The sequence below is a fragment of the Adiantum capillus-veneris genome, chromosome 25 (assembly GCF_014529385.1).
Source record: "Adiantum capillus-veneris isolate H3 chromosome 25, ASM1452938v2, whole genome shotgun sequence".
In the NCBI taxonomy this organism is placed as follows: Eukaryota; Viridiplantae; Streptophyta; class Polypodiopsida; order Polypodiales; family Pteridaceae; genus Adiantum; species Adiantum capillus-veneris.
The window spans coordinates 76,910,160-76,928,390 of NC_140955.1; the positions used below are offsets into that span (position 1 = coordinate 76,910,160).

Consider the following 18,231-nt stretch of genomic DNA (forward strand, 5'->3'; position numbering starts at 1 on the left):
TTCCCTTCTCCATATTGAAACGTTGCAAAACCTTGTCAATATACTCTGTTTGAGATAACCAAATCAACTTCTTTGATCTGTCTCTCTCAATGCGCATACCAAGTATATGACTTGCCTCACCCATGTCTTTCATGTCAAACGATTTTGCCATCTTTGACGTCAAAGCTGAAATTTCTTCCAAGTGCTTGCCAGCAATCAACATGTCATCCACATACAAAATAAGGATCAGCCAAGTTCCATCCTTAGCCTTCTTTGTATATAGACAGTGATCGAACTCACTACGTTTGTAGCCTTGAGAAAGCATAAACTTGTGGAATTTATGGTACCATGCCCTCGGTGATTGTTTTAAGCCATAAAGACTCTTTAACAACTGGCATACCCAATCTTCCTTGCCTTTCTCAACAAACCCTTCTGGCTGCTGCATGTAAATTTCCACATCTAAATCACCATGCAAGAACGCTGTCTTGACATCCATTTGGTGCAACACCAAATCTAATATGGCAACCAATGCAAGAAAGCATCTCAATGTAGTCATCTTGACCACCGGAGAGAAGACTTCATCAAAGTCAATGCCTTGTTCTTGCTTAAAGCCCTTGGCACAAGCCTTGCTTTGTACTTTGGCTGACTATCATGAGCGGTGATCTTATACCTGTAAACCCATTTACAGGGTAGAGCCTTTTTGCTCCGTGGTAATTTAACTAGCTTCCATGTCTGGTTTTTATGCAGAGCTGTCATCTCTGATTGCATGGCCAATTGCAAATTCCCGGAGTCCTTCATTTGCACTGCTTCCTTGTAACATGAAGGCTCATTGCAATCAGTCAACATGACATAGTTCATAGATGGAACAAACCTATCAGGAGGTCGTGTGACACGTCCAGATCTACGCACAATAGGTGGCTCAGGCTCAGCCACAACCTGTGGTTCCAATCTATCCTGTCCTTGCTCCTGTTGAGCCCTGACATTTTGTCTTGCACGTGAAGGTCCATCTTCTTGGAAGAGAATTCTTCTAATCTCCTCAACCCTCTCTGGTTTAGAATGATATTTGGATTCATTAAAGTGAACATCATTGCTGCGGACAACCTTTCTGGATTCGGGATCCCAAAGTCTGTACCCCATCTCACCAGAATTACCATAGCCTAGAAAGATGCACTTTCTACTCTTTGGCTCAAGTTTGTTCCTAAATTCCTTTGGAACGTGAGTATATGCCTCACATCCAAAGACTCTGAGATGCTTGTATGAGGGCATTTTGCCTGACCATACCATCTCTGGCACTGAATCCTTCTGCAAAACCTTGCTAGGAGATCTATTTACAAGATGAACAGCTGTTGATACAGCTTCAGCCCAAAACCCATTTGGCAGCTGTGCATTAGACAACATACTTCTGACCTTCTCTTGTATGGTCCTATTCATCCTCTCAGCAACACCATTTTGAGGAGGATTGTAAGGAGCAGTAAGTTCACGTTTTATACCTTTTGACTCACAAAAGTCCTGAAAGGCCTTTGAAACATACTCTCCACCATTGTCAGTGCGTAAGCATTTAAGCTTCTTGCCACTCTAATTCTCCACAAGTGTCACAAACGTTTTGAAAACACTAAACGCTTCATCCTTGTGCTTGAGAAAGTAAACCCATACTTTCCTCGAGTAATCATCTATAAATGTCATAAAGTAAGAAGCTCCCCCTAGAGATGGGTTAGGCATAGGTCCACACAAATCACTATGAACAAGTGCCAACTGTGTATCTCTTCTACTACTTCTATGCTTATGTGGCTGCTGTGTTTGCTTACCATACAGACAATGTTCAAAGAATTCAAAATCATTAAATGAAAAGCCAGGCAAATAACCAGAACGAGACAAGATTTCCATTCCCTTCTTGGACATATGTCCTAACCGGCTATGCCACAAAGAAACGTTCGGCTGCTCGGTTACATTGATTACATTTTTAGAGACATTTGATACATAAATCATGTAAAGTCCTCCAGACTTTACTCCATGTGCTACGGTCATAGAACCCTTGGATATCTTCCACATGTTCTATCCAAAAATGGTGACGTAGCCAGCATCATCAAGTAAACTGTGCTGATCAAGCTCTTTGTAATTGCGGGAACATGTCTCACATTCTTCAGCGTGAAAGAAGAGCCATTCTGAAACTTCAATTGAACATCTCCAACACCTAAGATCTCACATGTCTGCCCATTGCCTAGCCGAACATGATCTTTAGTGGTCACATAAGAAGTAAACCACTCCTTGTTTGGAGACATATGAAGTGATGCCCCTGAGTCTATTATCCAATCACTCAGTGCATTTCCATCAGATGCTGTAAGAAGAGCTGACTCCATTGTATTCTTCAAGAAGTAGATGTCTCCTGACACTAGACTGTCATCCTCTGCAACAGTGTTTGTCACATTTATTTCTTGAATCTTCATTGAGGACTTGTTCTTTTCACCATGGTCTTCAGCTTTCTCTTTGCCTTTTTCTGTTTTCCATTCTCTGCAGTCTCTTTTCATGTGACCCTTCTTGCCACAATGGTAGCATTCTATGTCACTCTTGCCTTTAGCACTGCGGGACTTGCTACGAGACTGATTCCTCTTTCCACCTTTGTACTTTTCTTTTGTCCTTCCCCTGACAACTAAGGCTGCTCCTTTTCCTTTGTCCATTGTCTTTCTATTGGTTTCTTCAGTAAGCAGACTTCCTTCTACACCTGCTATGTTCAAACCATCTGGAGGTGCAGAATTACTCAAAGCTGTGCGAAAAGTGTCCCAACTTTTCGGCAATGTGATCAACAGGAACATAGCTCTAACAGGTTCATCAAACTTGACACCTTGAGCTGACAACTAACTGTAGATTGTGTTGAATTCATTCAGATGATTGGAGATAGGTGTCCCTTCTTTCATCTTCAAGTCAACAAGCTTCTTAAGCCAGTATACCAGTGAAGCTGCACTCTGCTTCTCATAAAGATCACTCAGCTTTATCCATGCTTGATAAGCCGACATCTCGTCTGCTACATTGAAGTAAACGCTTTCTGCCAAAGTCAGCATAATGGTAGAAAGTGCCAATTCATCCATTTCGCTCCATTCATCTTCGTCCATATCTTCTAGTTTTATCCCCTTGAGATTTATAGGTTTTATCTGCTTCTTTTGTACCAACACGTGCCAAATCTGCTTCTTCCACAATGGGAAATTGGTTCCATCCAGCTTCTTGATATTGTAAAGAGCAGTGTCATGTGATCCAGCCATAGCTATGCTTCACAGTGGTTTACTTTCCTGGGAAAAATTCGGCAGAGTTTCCCCTGTAAACTGACCTCTGAACCAATATCAACCTGTCAAATGAACCAAGAAAGCTTCAGATTCTGCATAAATTTCGGCAGAGTCTCCTTTGTAAAATGGCTCTGGTGTACTCAAAAAACAGACCAAAAAACAGCTCAAAAAACACTGTCTCTCTGACACTGTAAGCTGCGGGTATATTTGTCCTGCACCTGTACTGTCTCTCACTGTCCTGTAAGCATAGACTGTGACAATGCCTCAACGGCAGTAAAGCAAAGATGCAATCCCAACTGTCTAACTCACAGTCAATACATCCTAGCTGCCTATCTAAGGGTGCTCGAGGGATCGCTCCAAGACCTGTATCACCGAAAGGATCTCAACATTCGAGAATCCCCCAGCTCAATAAAACCTCACTCGACCCTCAACAAAGGCTGCAGTAAATCTGACAGTACATAGACTTCCCACAAAGTCATACATCCACAAATTTCCCACTGTATGTTGTAACCGCTGCGGCGGTTGTTTGCTGTGTGACTCATAGCCAGCAAACCCTCAACAGACATACATAATCTCTGACAATACATCCCATGTGGAAGTACCTGCAATGTCACGAAGAAATCTGGAATATCAAGCAGCAAACACAAGCTACCTGATGAACTAGTGGATGTCGCCTACAGTCTGTGTGTAGATGCGCCCGTGTCATATGTGACACGCCTCCAAGAACTGTGAGCTGTCCTTCAATGTGTAGACAGCCACAATTCAACACTCTGGGAGTGTTGATATCCTCAGCACCTGCAATCGTAGGCCGAACACCCCAAATTTGCAGAGTCGGATCTGCACTCGCCGAGACCACGTAGTCAAAAATGGCCTGCGCAGACCTTTGTCGAAGCCGAACGGTGGCCGAGATGACCTTAGAATGAAATTCTGAGAACACCATGGCCTTCGGGCTCTCCCACAGGATTTGGGGCCGTGTCTTCGCCTGTCGAATTTCACTCCAATCTGAGCTGGTGACTCTAGCCTCCTGCAGTGCTGCCCTGAGCCTCGATCTGAGCTCTGATACCAGTTGAAGGAGTACGAGCGAAAGTGCGACGCGAGAGAGAGTGCGAGAAGAAGAGCACGATGATATGGTGAACTCGCTCTACTGTAATGTGTAGAGCATAGTGAGTTCTTATTAGGTTTTTACAAAAGAATATGTGTACATACCTGGCGGCCCGCCCACTTACCTGGGCGACCACATTGGGCTTTATACCCCAACACATTGTTCTCTCTCTTGTTGGCAGTGTGGCAGGGCCCCACTTCCACTCTCTCTCTCTTACTCCCCCCTGCACACATGGAGTGCTTGCTTGGATGAACCTCTTTCTTGTTGCGGTGCGCCGGTTGCGAGTGGTACATTGTACCTACACACCCAAGTTCCAACGGTCAACCCTTTATTCTCTCTCTCTCTCTCTCTCTCTCTCTCTCTCTCTCTCTCTCTCTCTCTCTCTCTCTCTCTCTCTCTCTCTCTCTCTCTCTCTCTTTGTGCGCCACCAGTGCTCTCTTATTCCCTTCAACTCACACATGAAAATTGAAAATTACAAGGGAAAATGCACCTCACTTAACTCAAGCTCCCAAACTTCTCGAATTTCAAGCCCGTGCCTACCCGCAAACATTGTGAAATGAATCGAGTTGATCAAACCTTGGAATCATAGACAATGAATAGAAAAAGAAGAAAAAAGTGCTCAGGTTATCTCTCTCTCTCTCTCTCTCTCATTCTCTCTCTCTCTCTCTCTCTCTCTCTCTCTCTCTCTCTCTCTCTCTCTCTCTCTCTCTCTCTCTCTCTCTCTCTCTCTCTCTCTCTCTCTCTCTCTCTCTCACACACACACACACACACACACACACACGCACACACGCACACACGCACACACACACACACACACACACACACACACACACACACATGCGCGCGTGCGCTCGAACCTCGATCTCCCTTTATCTCCGAGGCAGCCTATACTAACCCTCTATCACATTCACTGCTCCACGTGGTGCACAACCACTGCCTTGTGTTTCTCCCTGCGTCTGCAGTGTACTGACTGCCCACCATCACCGGCTCGTCGACCAATGTCTGCAGATAAGCTTTATTAATCTAAGTAATTATTTATTTGATTTTTTAATTTATTTTTTTTAATTTAGCAAAGAAAATTAAAAATAAAAAAAAGATAGAAAAATTCAAAAAAGTAGAAAAAACAAAAAAATAGCAAAATCATACAAAAGGCCAAAAAACTAGAAAAATTTTAGAAAAATCACTAAAAGTTCTATAAAATCACTAAAAGTTCTATAAAAATTCACCAAAAAATCTTCCAAAACACAAAAATTATAAATGTTCCTAGAAACCCAACCGATCGAAAACAATCCTTCAAAACCCGATCGAAAACTGAATTTCAATAAAATACAGTCGTTAGGACAGTGTATGCGAACTGAAAACTGCAAATTGGGGTTTGAAATTTGAGTGTGATTTGGTAAAAATTGGCAAAATCTAAGTGATAAACTCGTCAGAGCCTAGAATTTGACCTTGAGTCACGGGAAACCTTTGAAAATTGGGACAATTGTTTCAGACAAGAACACCTTTGTTCTAACCAATTTTGAACAATGATCACGTAGTTCAGTCAAAGAACACATGCAAGCTAGAAGTGATCATGCCAAACACAAATTGACAAGTGCAATCATTGTATTGCAAATTGGGCCTAAATTGGAGGACCTAGAGCATGTGTGATTGCAGATTAGGCTATTCAGAGCCCTTAATTCATCGTTTCAAAAGATTGCAGCCAAGCTTGACACATTCAAGCTAGAGTTACCCAACTCTTGTGAGTGTGGAAAGCACTCACCTGCCAAAATTACTTTAGCACAAGCAGTCTTGTCAACCTGAGCAGGCGATGGTGCAACAAAAAAATCTGCTAGGAGACAGTGTCAAAGACCGAGCTAGCATGGACTCGAGTCGAGTGGAGAATTCAAGTGAACCAAAGCCTGTCAATAGAAGCAAGGCACAAGTGCAACAAAGCAAATTTTATAGCTCTATGGCTACACTGGAGACAAAATCTGGTATGCTTATTCAAAAGGCCATAGGTATCTAATGAGCAGCAAAAGTAGCAAAAGAGCCAAGATCATATTGATTAGAGTGAAGCCAACACAGGAGCCAAGATCATACTGATTAGAGTAAAGCTAGATTCAAAGAACTTCCAAATGTTTTTACAGATTTCAGTGGAGCTAGGTATTGTAAGCTCAAGGATGAGGTGCAGATAGAAGTTCAGAAAATTGACCCAAGTGGTTATCCAGACATCTACACAAGCCAGTAAATCGTACACTTGATGCATATGCAATCATGATCATTGTACATGGACTACAATGGTTGAGTCTATAGTTTGGAGCCACAAATGGAAGACCAAACATATCAGCCAATAGAAGCAAGTCTAATGGGAGAACTAGGTCAAAGTCAATATAAAGGTCAAGATGACAATGACGTATGGGAAAGGAAAGCACGCAATAACAATGTCTACTTGCAAAACATACTATCTTTTGCACGTTGCACTGGAAAAGAAATTTTGGAGGCAGGTTGAGATCAATCTTGTTTTCCATGTCCTTGCACGTCTATCGTAGTGTGACATTACCTGGTCGCTAAGAACTACCACCAAGTCAAGTCCACACCACATCTCAAACATCTTCATCAATTGTTCATATCATCAGATAAATCCTGGTCCACAACTACCAATTGACCGTGCACTTAATTCCATCTTAAGTAGTGAAAGAAAGCTATGAAGTTCTGAGAGGCTATCATGCACTTACACACAATAAACATCTTATCCACTTTGCACAAGATGCCATCAAAATCATGGATGTCCCAAGAATCATCTAAAAAATCAAGGTATTTTTCTGACTTGTAGATAAGCATGGTAGCAATCTTCCTGAGCTCCTCATCATGGAAGAAGTCAATAAACACATGCATGTGCATGAAGATGGAGGCACGTAGCACATGACTAGAAACATTTGTTCTTAGGCACTTGTGTGTCTCCTGATGGAGCTATAGTCTGAAGTACTCAAAGGTTTCAGAGGCAAGGACTGGTCACTTTGTACTTTCCTTTACATGAAGTGGGAGATATTGGAGTGTGTCAAGACCAAGCAAAGAACAAGGAGCATTGTAAAAGTGATGGAATAAAATTACCCCCCTTTTAGAAAGCGCTCTTCTAGCACTAGTGTTGTAGAGAAGCTCTTCCACCAATGCATGGAATATATCAAAGATCCCCATAGTGCATTCCACCGGCTGCCAGTATTCATTGTCTGAGCGATAGATATTTGCAACAATCAAGTTAACCACACAATACACTAGTGAACAGAAAACCCTATTGTGAAGTTTAGAAAACACACAGTTTGATCGGTTAGTTGGAAACCTTATCGATGGTGCTCGTAGATGTAGCTCAGAGTGTATATATGCATGTTCAACAAGCACCTCCTTGATTGTTTTTCCCATTTGTGACTGTTCACAAACTCATTTTCCCTGCGCTTTCTCTTCCTTGTTTGTCGGACAACTTAGCTTCCAATGGTAATGGAGGTGGAAATCCATCGGCCACTGTCCAAATCAAAGTTGATGAATACTTTCATTGACTTGATGCTTGCAGACAGTCGTCAAGGTCTTTTGTTCTCCATTAGTGCTTATTGTACGATCTTAAATTGCACAATACGAGAGAGAGAGAGAGAGAGAGAGAGAGAGAGAGAGAGAGAGAGAGAGAGAGAGAGAGAGAGAGTCACTGCGCGCAAAGAGAATGCAATGGAATGTAAGGAAAAAACTTAGCAGAGCGCAAAGCAATGGGAATAAGAGGGAGAACTATGAAATCTCCCGTATCAAAAAAGTGCACAAAACTGCATCGTGCGAGTTATGCCACATTTGTCCTATTTTCGGCCCCGACATAAGAATATAAGACAAAAAAATATATTCAGTCCCGGGTTCAGTCCTAATAGAAGAAAGATTTGTGTGAATCGCAATGTATATTACAATGAAGGTTTTTTACGCAACTGGAGACTTTTTTTTTGAAATTGCATAAAATTGAGATAGAAACAAAGACAAATCTAAGCTACTATTATGGTAGCCCGCCATCCATTGGTCGCGTAACATTCTCTCTCTAGTGCTAGAAGGACCAAATTTGAATCCAAGCTTTCTCTAACGTGGGTCATTGATTCTGGTGCATGCTTCCACGCTACACCACATAGATATTGGTTCTCTACTTATGCAAAGACTCAAGAAGCTTGGAGGCTCTTACGTGCTTGATATATTTGGTGTTGGAGTCATCAAGTTAGTGTGGAATAATGGCATAGAGTTTATGCTACGCAATGTCACACATGTACAAGCTAGCAAAGATTTTGCTTCGGACAGCCAGATGATTTGGGGTACACAACAATCTTTGGAAATAGATATTGGATGATCAAGAAGGGTAATCTTGTGGTTCTTAAATTTCATAATCATGGTACTCTTTATTCCATGCTTATATCTTATGTAAAATATGATTTTATCTTTATAGCCGCCGAATTGCTATCTAGTGACTTGTGCCATACCCTGCTAGGCCATATAAGCTAAAAGGCAATGAAGAGTCTAGCACATTTTGATTACTTGCTCTTGATAGGTAGACCAAATCAATGAAGTCCAATTGTGGTACCACTGACGATGATTCTCGTCCTAGTGCCAGTGGTGATGAATGTGAGCGAGAAGTCATCGAGGTGCACCATGTGTTGAGTTTCTCACCCTTGATCCCATGGGGCCCATGCCGAGGTCCAAGTGGCAAGAGGGGCACCCATTGACACATTTCCCCATAGGCTAGGTCCAACAAAGAAGGCAGCCCATCCAACATAAAAATGCTTAAAAAAATATGTGTGTGTGTGGTGTGTGTGTGTGTGTGTGTGAGAGAGAGAGAGAGAGAGAGAGAGAGAGAGAGAGAGAGAGAGAGAGATCCCACACCTTCACTTTAATCTCTTGCAACCCTATATAAAGCCTTGAGCATTTTTTAAATGAAACTAAGCAAGTTCAAGAAGTATATAATACTAATACAAATGAGATCCCACACCATCCCTTTAATCTCTTGCAACCCTACGTGGCATATAAAGCCTTGAGCATTTTTTAAACGAAACTAAGCGAGTTCAAGAAGTATATAATACTAATACAAATGATATTGTTACAAATTTTGGTTTGGGTATCATGTCCACCCTCTTGCTCCGTTACTAAATTTTGATTCAAAAGAATGGTAAGAATGATTAATTCAATTATATCTTGATTTGGAGGCAAATTAATTGATTCATATTGGGTAGCCAAAGCAAACAGTGGCAACTACTTTGGAAGACCTTCGTTACCAAAGTGAAGAATTGCACAATGTTCCTTAATTGATGGCCAATGAAGAAATCGCTTGGTATTGTATCATATGGTCTTTCCATTCCTCAAGTTCTTTATGGTAATAAGGAGCTCGCCTCTATCGATCTCCGTCTCCGCAAGCTTGAGGCTCAAATGGCTATACCGTTCGTTCATGTCCTTTCGCTCTTCATCTAGTTCTTCCATCCTTGCCTTGTAAAACTCAAGCTTAGATCTTAACCTCTCCATCTCATTTGGGAGAAGCTCTTTCAAGGCATCCATGTCTATATTTTTTGGTTTATCAAGGAGACTACCAAATCACAAGAAGACAAAATAAGTCCAAGTACTAATTTAAAAAAATCTAGGTTAATTATTTTCAAGACAAGAAATCTTATTTGCTATACCCTTTAAGTTGCAATCTATACAAGTTGTTGACATCCATTGCTTCGGCTAGCTCTATTTCCAAGGTGATGAACTTCTCTAACAACAATGGATCTGCCGCCAACTCCATGCATTTCGCAAGACGAGCCTCAAGAACCTCATTAGCCTGGACACACATTTCTCAATAGCAATCACTTTAGCATTTGCACCTATTTTATTAATAATTTGTGAACTTCATCACCCACCCAATGAATAACATAAGAGAACGAGACAACATTTGGCTAAAAGCACATTAACCCTACATGTTACTTATGCTTGTCATCAATTTTATGATTACAAATTGGGTGCGCAGTAAAAGTTTTGCAAATCATATCAAAATTTGTTGGCAATGTTTAGATATAGATTCCTTGTTTCAAAAGCTTTTTGATGATATATAACAAAAAATTTACCAAATCCTTGAAATTTGTGAATTTTCAAAATACCCCTCAAATTTCAAAAATACCCAATATACTCTTGTTTCATTTTTGGATGCAATAACCCCAATTTTTGCAAAGTCTAGTCTTTTTGACTAAAAAGATCAACTACCTTAAAAGGTTTTAAGACACAACTATTCATTGCTAAGCTCACAAAAGGAGGCGTTTGTATCTAAAAATAATGAACAATTTCATCTTGACAACCCACTATACTATCTATACTTCCTCATCTTCTAATGAGGAAGAACCAATCTTCCTAAGAAAAGTTGCAAAAAAAATGTCTTTGAAGATGTTTACAAGGTTAATGAGGAGTATTTTGGGAGTTTTGGAAAAATTGAAGGGCAAGCCCAATATGAGGGGTTTCGTTAAAATTTGAGGAGTATTTCCACAAATTTCAAGGGTATTTTGATAATTTTCCCTATATAATATGATAAGGCATAATTACAATATAGTCCATCATCATAGAATCCAATCTCAAATGTGTACTGACCGACAATGTCCATCGACATGCTTTCTTATGAAAAGTTAATGTTCTTTCACCCATCAATATATATAACGGATGTGCGTGTGCGCATACACATTAAATATGGTCAATGTAATTAAGTTGTTAGTATTGTGGGGGATTGACATCACTTGCGTGCACCAAAATTGCATGTTTGGCCCTCCTTTGTAAAATCTATCTATTTTGCCTTATTAAAGCTCCCTATTTAATGTTCATGTGATACCATACGGTAACCCTCCTTCGGTTAGTATGTAATGACTCAAGGCATCCACTTCATTTTAAAGAAGGTTTAGAAAAGCAAACCTACTTGAAATATAGAAAGAGCTTTGTATAATTTATACATGAATATATGATGCAAAAGTGTACATACTTCTTGGAGTCTCAGCACTTCCTCTTGTAAGAACTCTTGCATCTGCAGGCTTGACTGGAGCTCTTGCTCTTTCCGTGCAAGCGACGCATTTTGCGTTTGAAGCCGCAAGAGCTGTAGCAAAACAAAATAACATATGGAGACATTTATATATGCAGACTAATGCACAAGAGAATACAAGAGGTATTGTCAAGTAAGATATCAGAATATTGATGTGCCACACATGTGCCCCTCGCATACACACATTTGATACAAGCACATCTACACAATGGCATTGTGTATGCGCGTGTATCACATGTGTGTGTGTGTGCGCGCGCGTGCGCATGCACAGGCAACCCAACAGATAATTATGTGGGCGCACACACATGTGATATAAGCGCATGCACACATTGGCATTGTGTATGCGCATGTATCATGTGTATGTGTGTGCGTGCATGCGTGAGTCTGTGTGTGCACGTTTTTGTGAGCACGCGCATGCCAATGTGTGTGTGTGTGTGTGTGTGTGTGTGTGTGTGTGTGTGAGAGAGAGAGAGAGAGAGAGAGAGAGAGAGAGAGAGGTATGGAGCGAGCTTGGGCATGGCGTGCAAAGAGTACCTCTTTCTTCAGCTGATCATCATTCATGTGATCGGTGGGATGAGTAATATTTAGTCCAGCAACCAGCTGCTCATTGGAGAGCTCCAAATGCTCGATCCTGCCGCAAAGCTCAGTTTCCCTGTGCATGAAGTCGATCTTGGCGATGGTGAGCTTGTCGCGCGCCTGCTCCTGCACTCCATCACCCACCGCCATCATCTCTCAACATTTGGCGTCAAAAAAAAAAAAAACAGAAAGCGCGGCATAAATACGCTTTTATAAATCACACCCGACTTTACACTAGCCTACCACGTCGCCTCTCTTATAAACACAAAAAAAAACACAATACTCTTTATATTAGGATGTGGTCACGCGTGCACCCTTTGTCAAGCATAGGCTTCTCAAGGGTGTGTGAGACACTAGAATAACATTTCAATCACCCAAGTGTCGTAGTAGATTGGTTACCCCAATTCTCTCTCGAGTATTAGACCTTAAGTTCAAGGCTCATTGAATAGAACTTTGAGTTCTTGAGATTGTTCCTCTCTCTCTCACCTCGTCAGATAGATCTTTAAGGTCCCTTGGGATAGTTTCCTACGACGTTAAAATTCTCTTCTTCTCAGGTGTGTGTGTGTGCACGTGTGTGTGTGCTAATAAGAGGAGGAAAATGGTATAACCTTTCTATCACCCAAGTGTGGTAGATTGGTTATGCCATTTCCCTCTTGAGTAACAGGTCTTGAGTTCAACTCTCCTCGTCGGATAGATCTTAAAGGTCTCTTGGGATAGTTTCCTATGACGTTAAAATTCCCTTCTCTCTCTCTCTCTCTCTCTCTCTCTCTTCATTAATTTATTCTCTTGGAAATGTTCTCACTACATTAAAACATATTCTCTATTTTCTCCATTGTCATGCCTCCTTATGTCTTATGTCATCTTTCATATCACTTCAGCTAAAGGACATCGGAGAAGATTGTGATGCTTCAATCTCGCTAGCACACATGCGGCTTATTAAGTAACAATGTGGCAAAGCGCTTGCATGCACCGGAAAGTGTGTCTTATTCTATCAAGAACTAGGAGGGATAATGAAAATGACATAAACAACCATGACAAAAGACAAACAAGCATTTGTAAAGAAGCATGTGGCACTATGGCCTGAAAGGCTTTGTAATTGTTGCTATGGTAGTGTAATGTGTAGACCAACACAATCCTCTTCCTCCCTTTTCACCATATAATGTCAACCCAAGATGCGCTTCATTCATTGAGGCGTATGTTGCGCATTGTTTCCATCACACTTACGTGCAGCTCAAAAAAGGAGCCAATTTGGATGGAGGTTCCATCCTCTAATCTCAACACGGCAAACAGCCACTCATGAAGAAACATGTGTGCACACCCTATGATTATGAAGACAATGTTTACAGACCCTAATAGAGGATTTACCTGCGAAGAACGTCATCGAAAGTGAAAGACATGCAAGGAACTGGGGATTAAAATGAGAAAATTTTCAATAAAAGAGTCTCTTCAAAAGTTGTGCTCAATACATGAGCTATACATGTTGTTTGCACAAAGCTAGTCAATGTCAGACCTATCCAACAAGGCTCTCCCAGAGAATGCAAGAGCATGATAAATCCACATGTGATGGGTGTTGACTAAATCCAGGTGTAATGGGTGTTGACTGACAGAGAGGAAAAGCAAGAAGACTAAATTCTTATGGTAGCCTCTTCCATTCAATATCACAACTCTAGGTATTGCAAAAAAAGACCAATGAGATTTGGAGTGTCATAAATTGGGCAACATTCAATGCAAGCTTCGAATTGAGAAATAAGTTGTTGCTTGATGCAACATAAAAATTGGATCATTGAATGTCTACAAGGGGGCATGTTTACTTGGTGAGCCTCAAGAGGCTTTTCTCTTTCCTTGGGCCTACAGTGAGCCACCTGGCACCACAATAGCCGTTGATCAAAACTACCCTTGATTCAGCCAAGAGCTCAAGCTCGCTTTCAATAATGACCTAACGTACTCCAACCTCCGGAAAAGCATACACCATCCACTGTTACAGAAAAGCAACGCGCAACGCAATGGAGGAAGACTACTGTAGACGTAAGGGTGTTTGAGAGGCGCAGGAGGTCTCGCTTCTCCCTAACTGCAACCATGTCTTTCACTACGCTTGCATGGTCCATAGCCATCGTTTCGCCTTCCGCGGCTCCTGCCCTCGCTGCACTCGGGGGGTTCACCTCTTAGACATGTTAGTTACCACGTGAATTCAAATGAATGGGTTTTTTTAGTGCCAAAATTTTAAAATGTTAACAAGATTATAGTAACAGAAGGAGTTTTTTACTTGATTTTAGAGAAAAACCCGTAAGTTTGGAAGAAAAAGGGGGTCATTTTATTACCTTAAGCATGTATGTAAAAGGTTTTTTCTTAACCCTTTGAACGCACGTTATATGAATAGTTTCTTAAAGGTGTACCCCCTGAGTCGCTGCACTGGCATGCAATTCCCTTGGATAAATATTCCCTCTCCAACTCGCTGATGCTGAGGGCAGTGCCATGCGCTGGTTGATGAGGGAGAAAAAAAAAACGATGTACAATTATTAAATAAAAAAAAAGAATCGATAGGCAGCAACCAGAGGAGGAGGATAAGATTGAGAAGAGACAACACTGGTTGAGGAAGCAGAAGCGGCACTGAGAAAAAGGGGAAAAAAATTGCCCCTCAGGTTGTTGAAGGCACAGTTTGCAAAGTGGGAAAAAGCTAATGGTTTTGGCTCTATCAATAAATAGGAGAAAAAAAGAAGAACAAGCAGAGCTTTTGGGACGTAGGAGCGAGGCCAGAGGAGAAGACAAGGTGGTTAGGCAAGATATTGGTGTAGCAGAGAAGAGCTGATGAGGAGAGATAAGGGGAAATCGACAAGCGGCCAGTGGAGCAGAATCAAAGTGAGTAGGAAAAAACGAGCAAAGCAGTTACAGGAGGGAGCAGCCAATTGAAGGAGAAAGCGAGCGCGAAGGGCTCTTTTGCAAGGTGTGGTGTTCGACTTGGACGGAACCCTACGGGTTCACGCTGGACTTGCAAGCGCTGCATGGGGCAATTTTAAAGGACGGTCATCGCTCCCCAGAGCAGGTGGTGAAGGCGCTTCAAGCAATCGAGAGCGCTGATGTGCAACGGGAACACAGCTGCGGATCTGCAATTGCTGGAGCAAAGGACGTCTGTGAGCACATCGATGCAAGCAATCTCCATCATGCCATTATCAGAAGCAACGATGATGCTCAATGGTTCCAGGCTGATTTCAAGACTTGCTCATCATTCAGCCTAGTGTTCGGAAAGGAGTACTCATCTTCCTTGAAGCCGTCTCTAGATCCATTGTTGCAGGTGTGCAGGCAGTGGTGTGTGTAGGAGCCTGAGGAGGTTCTCTTGGTGGGGGACTTCCCACGGTATGATATCGCTTGTGGCAATGCTATCAGCACCTTACATGTCTAGTGGATCCCCTCGTCCGCCACAACGTTGATGGGCTATCTGTGCATGTCCCATCTTCAAGGTATATTTTTGTTTGAGCTCAAATGATTGATTCAAGTACTCCAGACAAGGCATTGGGGTTGACATGTATAACGAGGTAAGTTTTCATTCCTAGCACAAATGTGCGGTATTACAATAACCTTTTTTGACAGGGAAAAGCGTTGCAAAGAGGACTAAGCAACAGATCGTGTACTGACGCTATTTGTTGCTTAATGACTCGGTGTAAAATTGCTTAATTGCTTGATTACTTGGTGAGCCAAAGGCTGAGCCATAGCCCTTTGAGCCCACAAACGGCCACGTGACATCATTTCCTGGGCGTCAGATCGAACTTAAGAGCGCTGCTTTCATGGAACTGTTTTTATTGCCTCCGTTTCAGCATTGAAAAACAAACGAGAACTCCTTCGCAGGGAGGAGCAGGATATAGAGGATGGATGTGCAGGTTGCCACAGTACTGGCTGACTCGCTGGCTACCAAGCAGCTCACCAACATCACCTAGGGGGATTCGTTAAATTTTTAAAAAAAGCCAGCAAAGCGGCCAGGGAGAAGATGGTGTAGGTGGCACAAGAAACGCCGGGGCTAGGGCATACCATCGGGGTTGTGCAGTACATAGCCGAAGACAAAGAAGGGAGAGACACATGCATGAAGGCAGCGTCCAAGACAACGGGGGTTGTGCTGGTCGGCGCCGGCGGGATGCTAGTCGGAGGTCCAGACAACTCACCAGCATCACCTAGAGGGATTTGTTAAATTTAAGAAAAAGCCAGCAAAGCGTCCAGGGAGACGCAGATGTTTCCCTTGCTCAGAAAGAGGTCTCTTAATACTGTGTTAATTCGCAGAGAAATATTGCCACCCGCAACATGTACAAAGGTACACAAGTTTGCCTTGAAAGGAGCGATTGGGACAAACGATTACACTCTCTATTCTACAGCTTGACGCTTCTTTCACCAAGGTACTGCATGAAATTCTATTTTGCAACACGGATGGTTGGCATACAGTAGGGAAGTATAAAAAGTTTTCCACATTCATCACCACAAGAGTGAGCCACGTGGAGGGGCAAGTTGAGGATCACTATATTTACTTACTTGGTTGGCCTAAAAACTTTTTATGAAAGGAGGGTAGAGGATGCTCTACATAGCGTAATGACATAACGCCACTATAGATTGCTACTGAGGACACAGACGTGACGAACGCAGTGATATTTGTGTTAATCCTGTTTTGTGTGTGACAAAAAGGACATATATTCACAATAGTGGATGATTCGACTGCACAACCACAACTCCAGCTCGACAACACTGCAAGGTTCACTATCTGCATCCAATTCCCCATGCCTATGTGTTTGCTTGGCGCAACACATAAATGCTACGGGGTAGGGGACGGCTTCCGTTTCTTATAATCGAGAACTACAGGAAAATTGACTACCCTTGATTGAGAATAAGATGGGTGTCTCAAAGATGGGTCCACGGTCTAGAGACAAAATGGTCAATGTTACTAGGCTGAATGGAAATCTACAAAAAACTACCAAAGTAGGTTAAGGAGTAGGTTAATCTGCAACCCTTTTTCTCGATTCAATTACCCTCTTTAATAGCCCTTTGTTGTATAGGGAGCGCTATGGGACAACTTGCTTCTTCCCAATGCTCAACAGTCCCAAGCTCAGCTATTATTGGTGCGTATCAATTGTTTCTACTCATCTGCTCGTGTTCCGCAACAAAACCTGAGGCGGTAGCAATCACGACCAACTAACCAAGTAACCAACTACGCTCCAAAATCTATCAAAATTGTGTACGGCAAAGGCCCACCAAGCAAGATTAGTTGTGTGTTCATTCAAGGCCAATTTGATAGAGATGATGGCATGCAATCAGCTCATTTTCCCTTAAAAATTTTTAGGGACTTCAACATGATTGCTCAAAGTGTTTTAAATTTTCTTGCTTGAAAATCTATTAAAACCTTGGTTGAAAGTATGAAGAAAATGTGGTTGTGCGGCAAATAAACCTCTTCGCATGGGATCTTTGATGTAGCTTTTCACCTCTTCTTTTGTCATTTTCATAAGTTTCAATATTCACAAGGCAGATATACTTTGTTTGTTAGCATTTCCTTTCAACAGAAAGGAGGTGTATGCTGAGGGTGTTTCAACCCATGTACAGTGAAGCACCCTTCCTATTTACAAAGCTACGTGTTTTATTTTCTCTCTCTCGATACTTTGTAATTGGTATTAGATTCACCACAAGTAACCTTTTGGTCTCATAGGCCTTTTGAAGACGTTAATATTACATTTCATTTCATTCCATCTCTCTCTCTCTCTCTCTCTCTCTCTCTCTCTCTCTCTTTGGTATGTATGTAGATGAGGTCTCTGACTACATTGACAGAGAGGGTGACAGAGGCGCTCAGCTAGTAGGGACATGGATCCCTTTATTATTATATGCTGATGACATTGTGTTGATATCAGAGTCGCCAGAGAGCATGCTGCATTGCACAACTTTGCAGAGGATAGTGGACTGTCTGTGAACCTTGGTAAAACCAAGGTTATGGTGTTTAACACCACACCACAGTGGGTCAAGAGATCGGCACCTGCATTCGTATATGGTCAAGACACTGTGGAGTACACAGATGAATATACATATCTGGGGGTGGTATTCACGGGACCGAGGTTTACTATGAGGAGAGCAACAGAGACTAGACTGTCCAGAGCCTATGCGGCATTGGGAGGGCTAGAGAGGATGTGTTCGCAGGTTCAGTTTCAAGAACCACGAACAAAGTTATGGCTCTTTGATACTTTGGTTGCTTCAGCTATGCTTTATGGGGTCCAAGTGTGGGGACCATCTGTGAA

General features: G+C 42.1%; 1 protein-coding gene and 1 pseudogene across 1 annotated transcript in view; one reads left to right on the forward strand and one right to left on the reverse strand.

The window, feature by feature from the left end:
* Positions 1–9,375: 9,375 nt before the first annotated feature.
* LOC147425129 (uncharacterized) overlaps positions 9,376–18,231 on the reverse strand; it is a 63,161-nt gene continuing 54,305 nt past the window's right edge. The window contains exons 9-12 of the mRNA XM_086500660.1: positions 11,936–12,103; positions 11,345–11,455; positions 10,023–10,165; positions 9,376–9,928 (exon numbers count right to left, since the gene is read on the reverse strand). Coding sequence (XP_086356786.1) covers positions 9,688–9,928; positions 10,023–10,165; positions 11,345–11,455; positions 11,936–12,103 — 663 coding nt within the window. The 3' untranslated portion in view covers positions 9,376–9,687. The remainder of the gene's footprint in view (positions 9,929–10,022; positions 10,166–11,344; positions 11,456–11,935; positions 12,104–18,231) is intronic.
* LOC147425130 (haloacid dehalogenase-like hydrolase domain-containing protein At2g33255) lies at positions 14,655–15,494 on the forward strand (annotated as a pseudogene).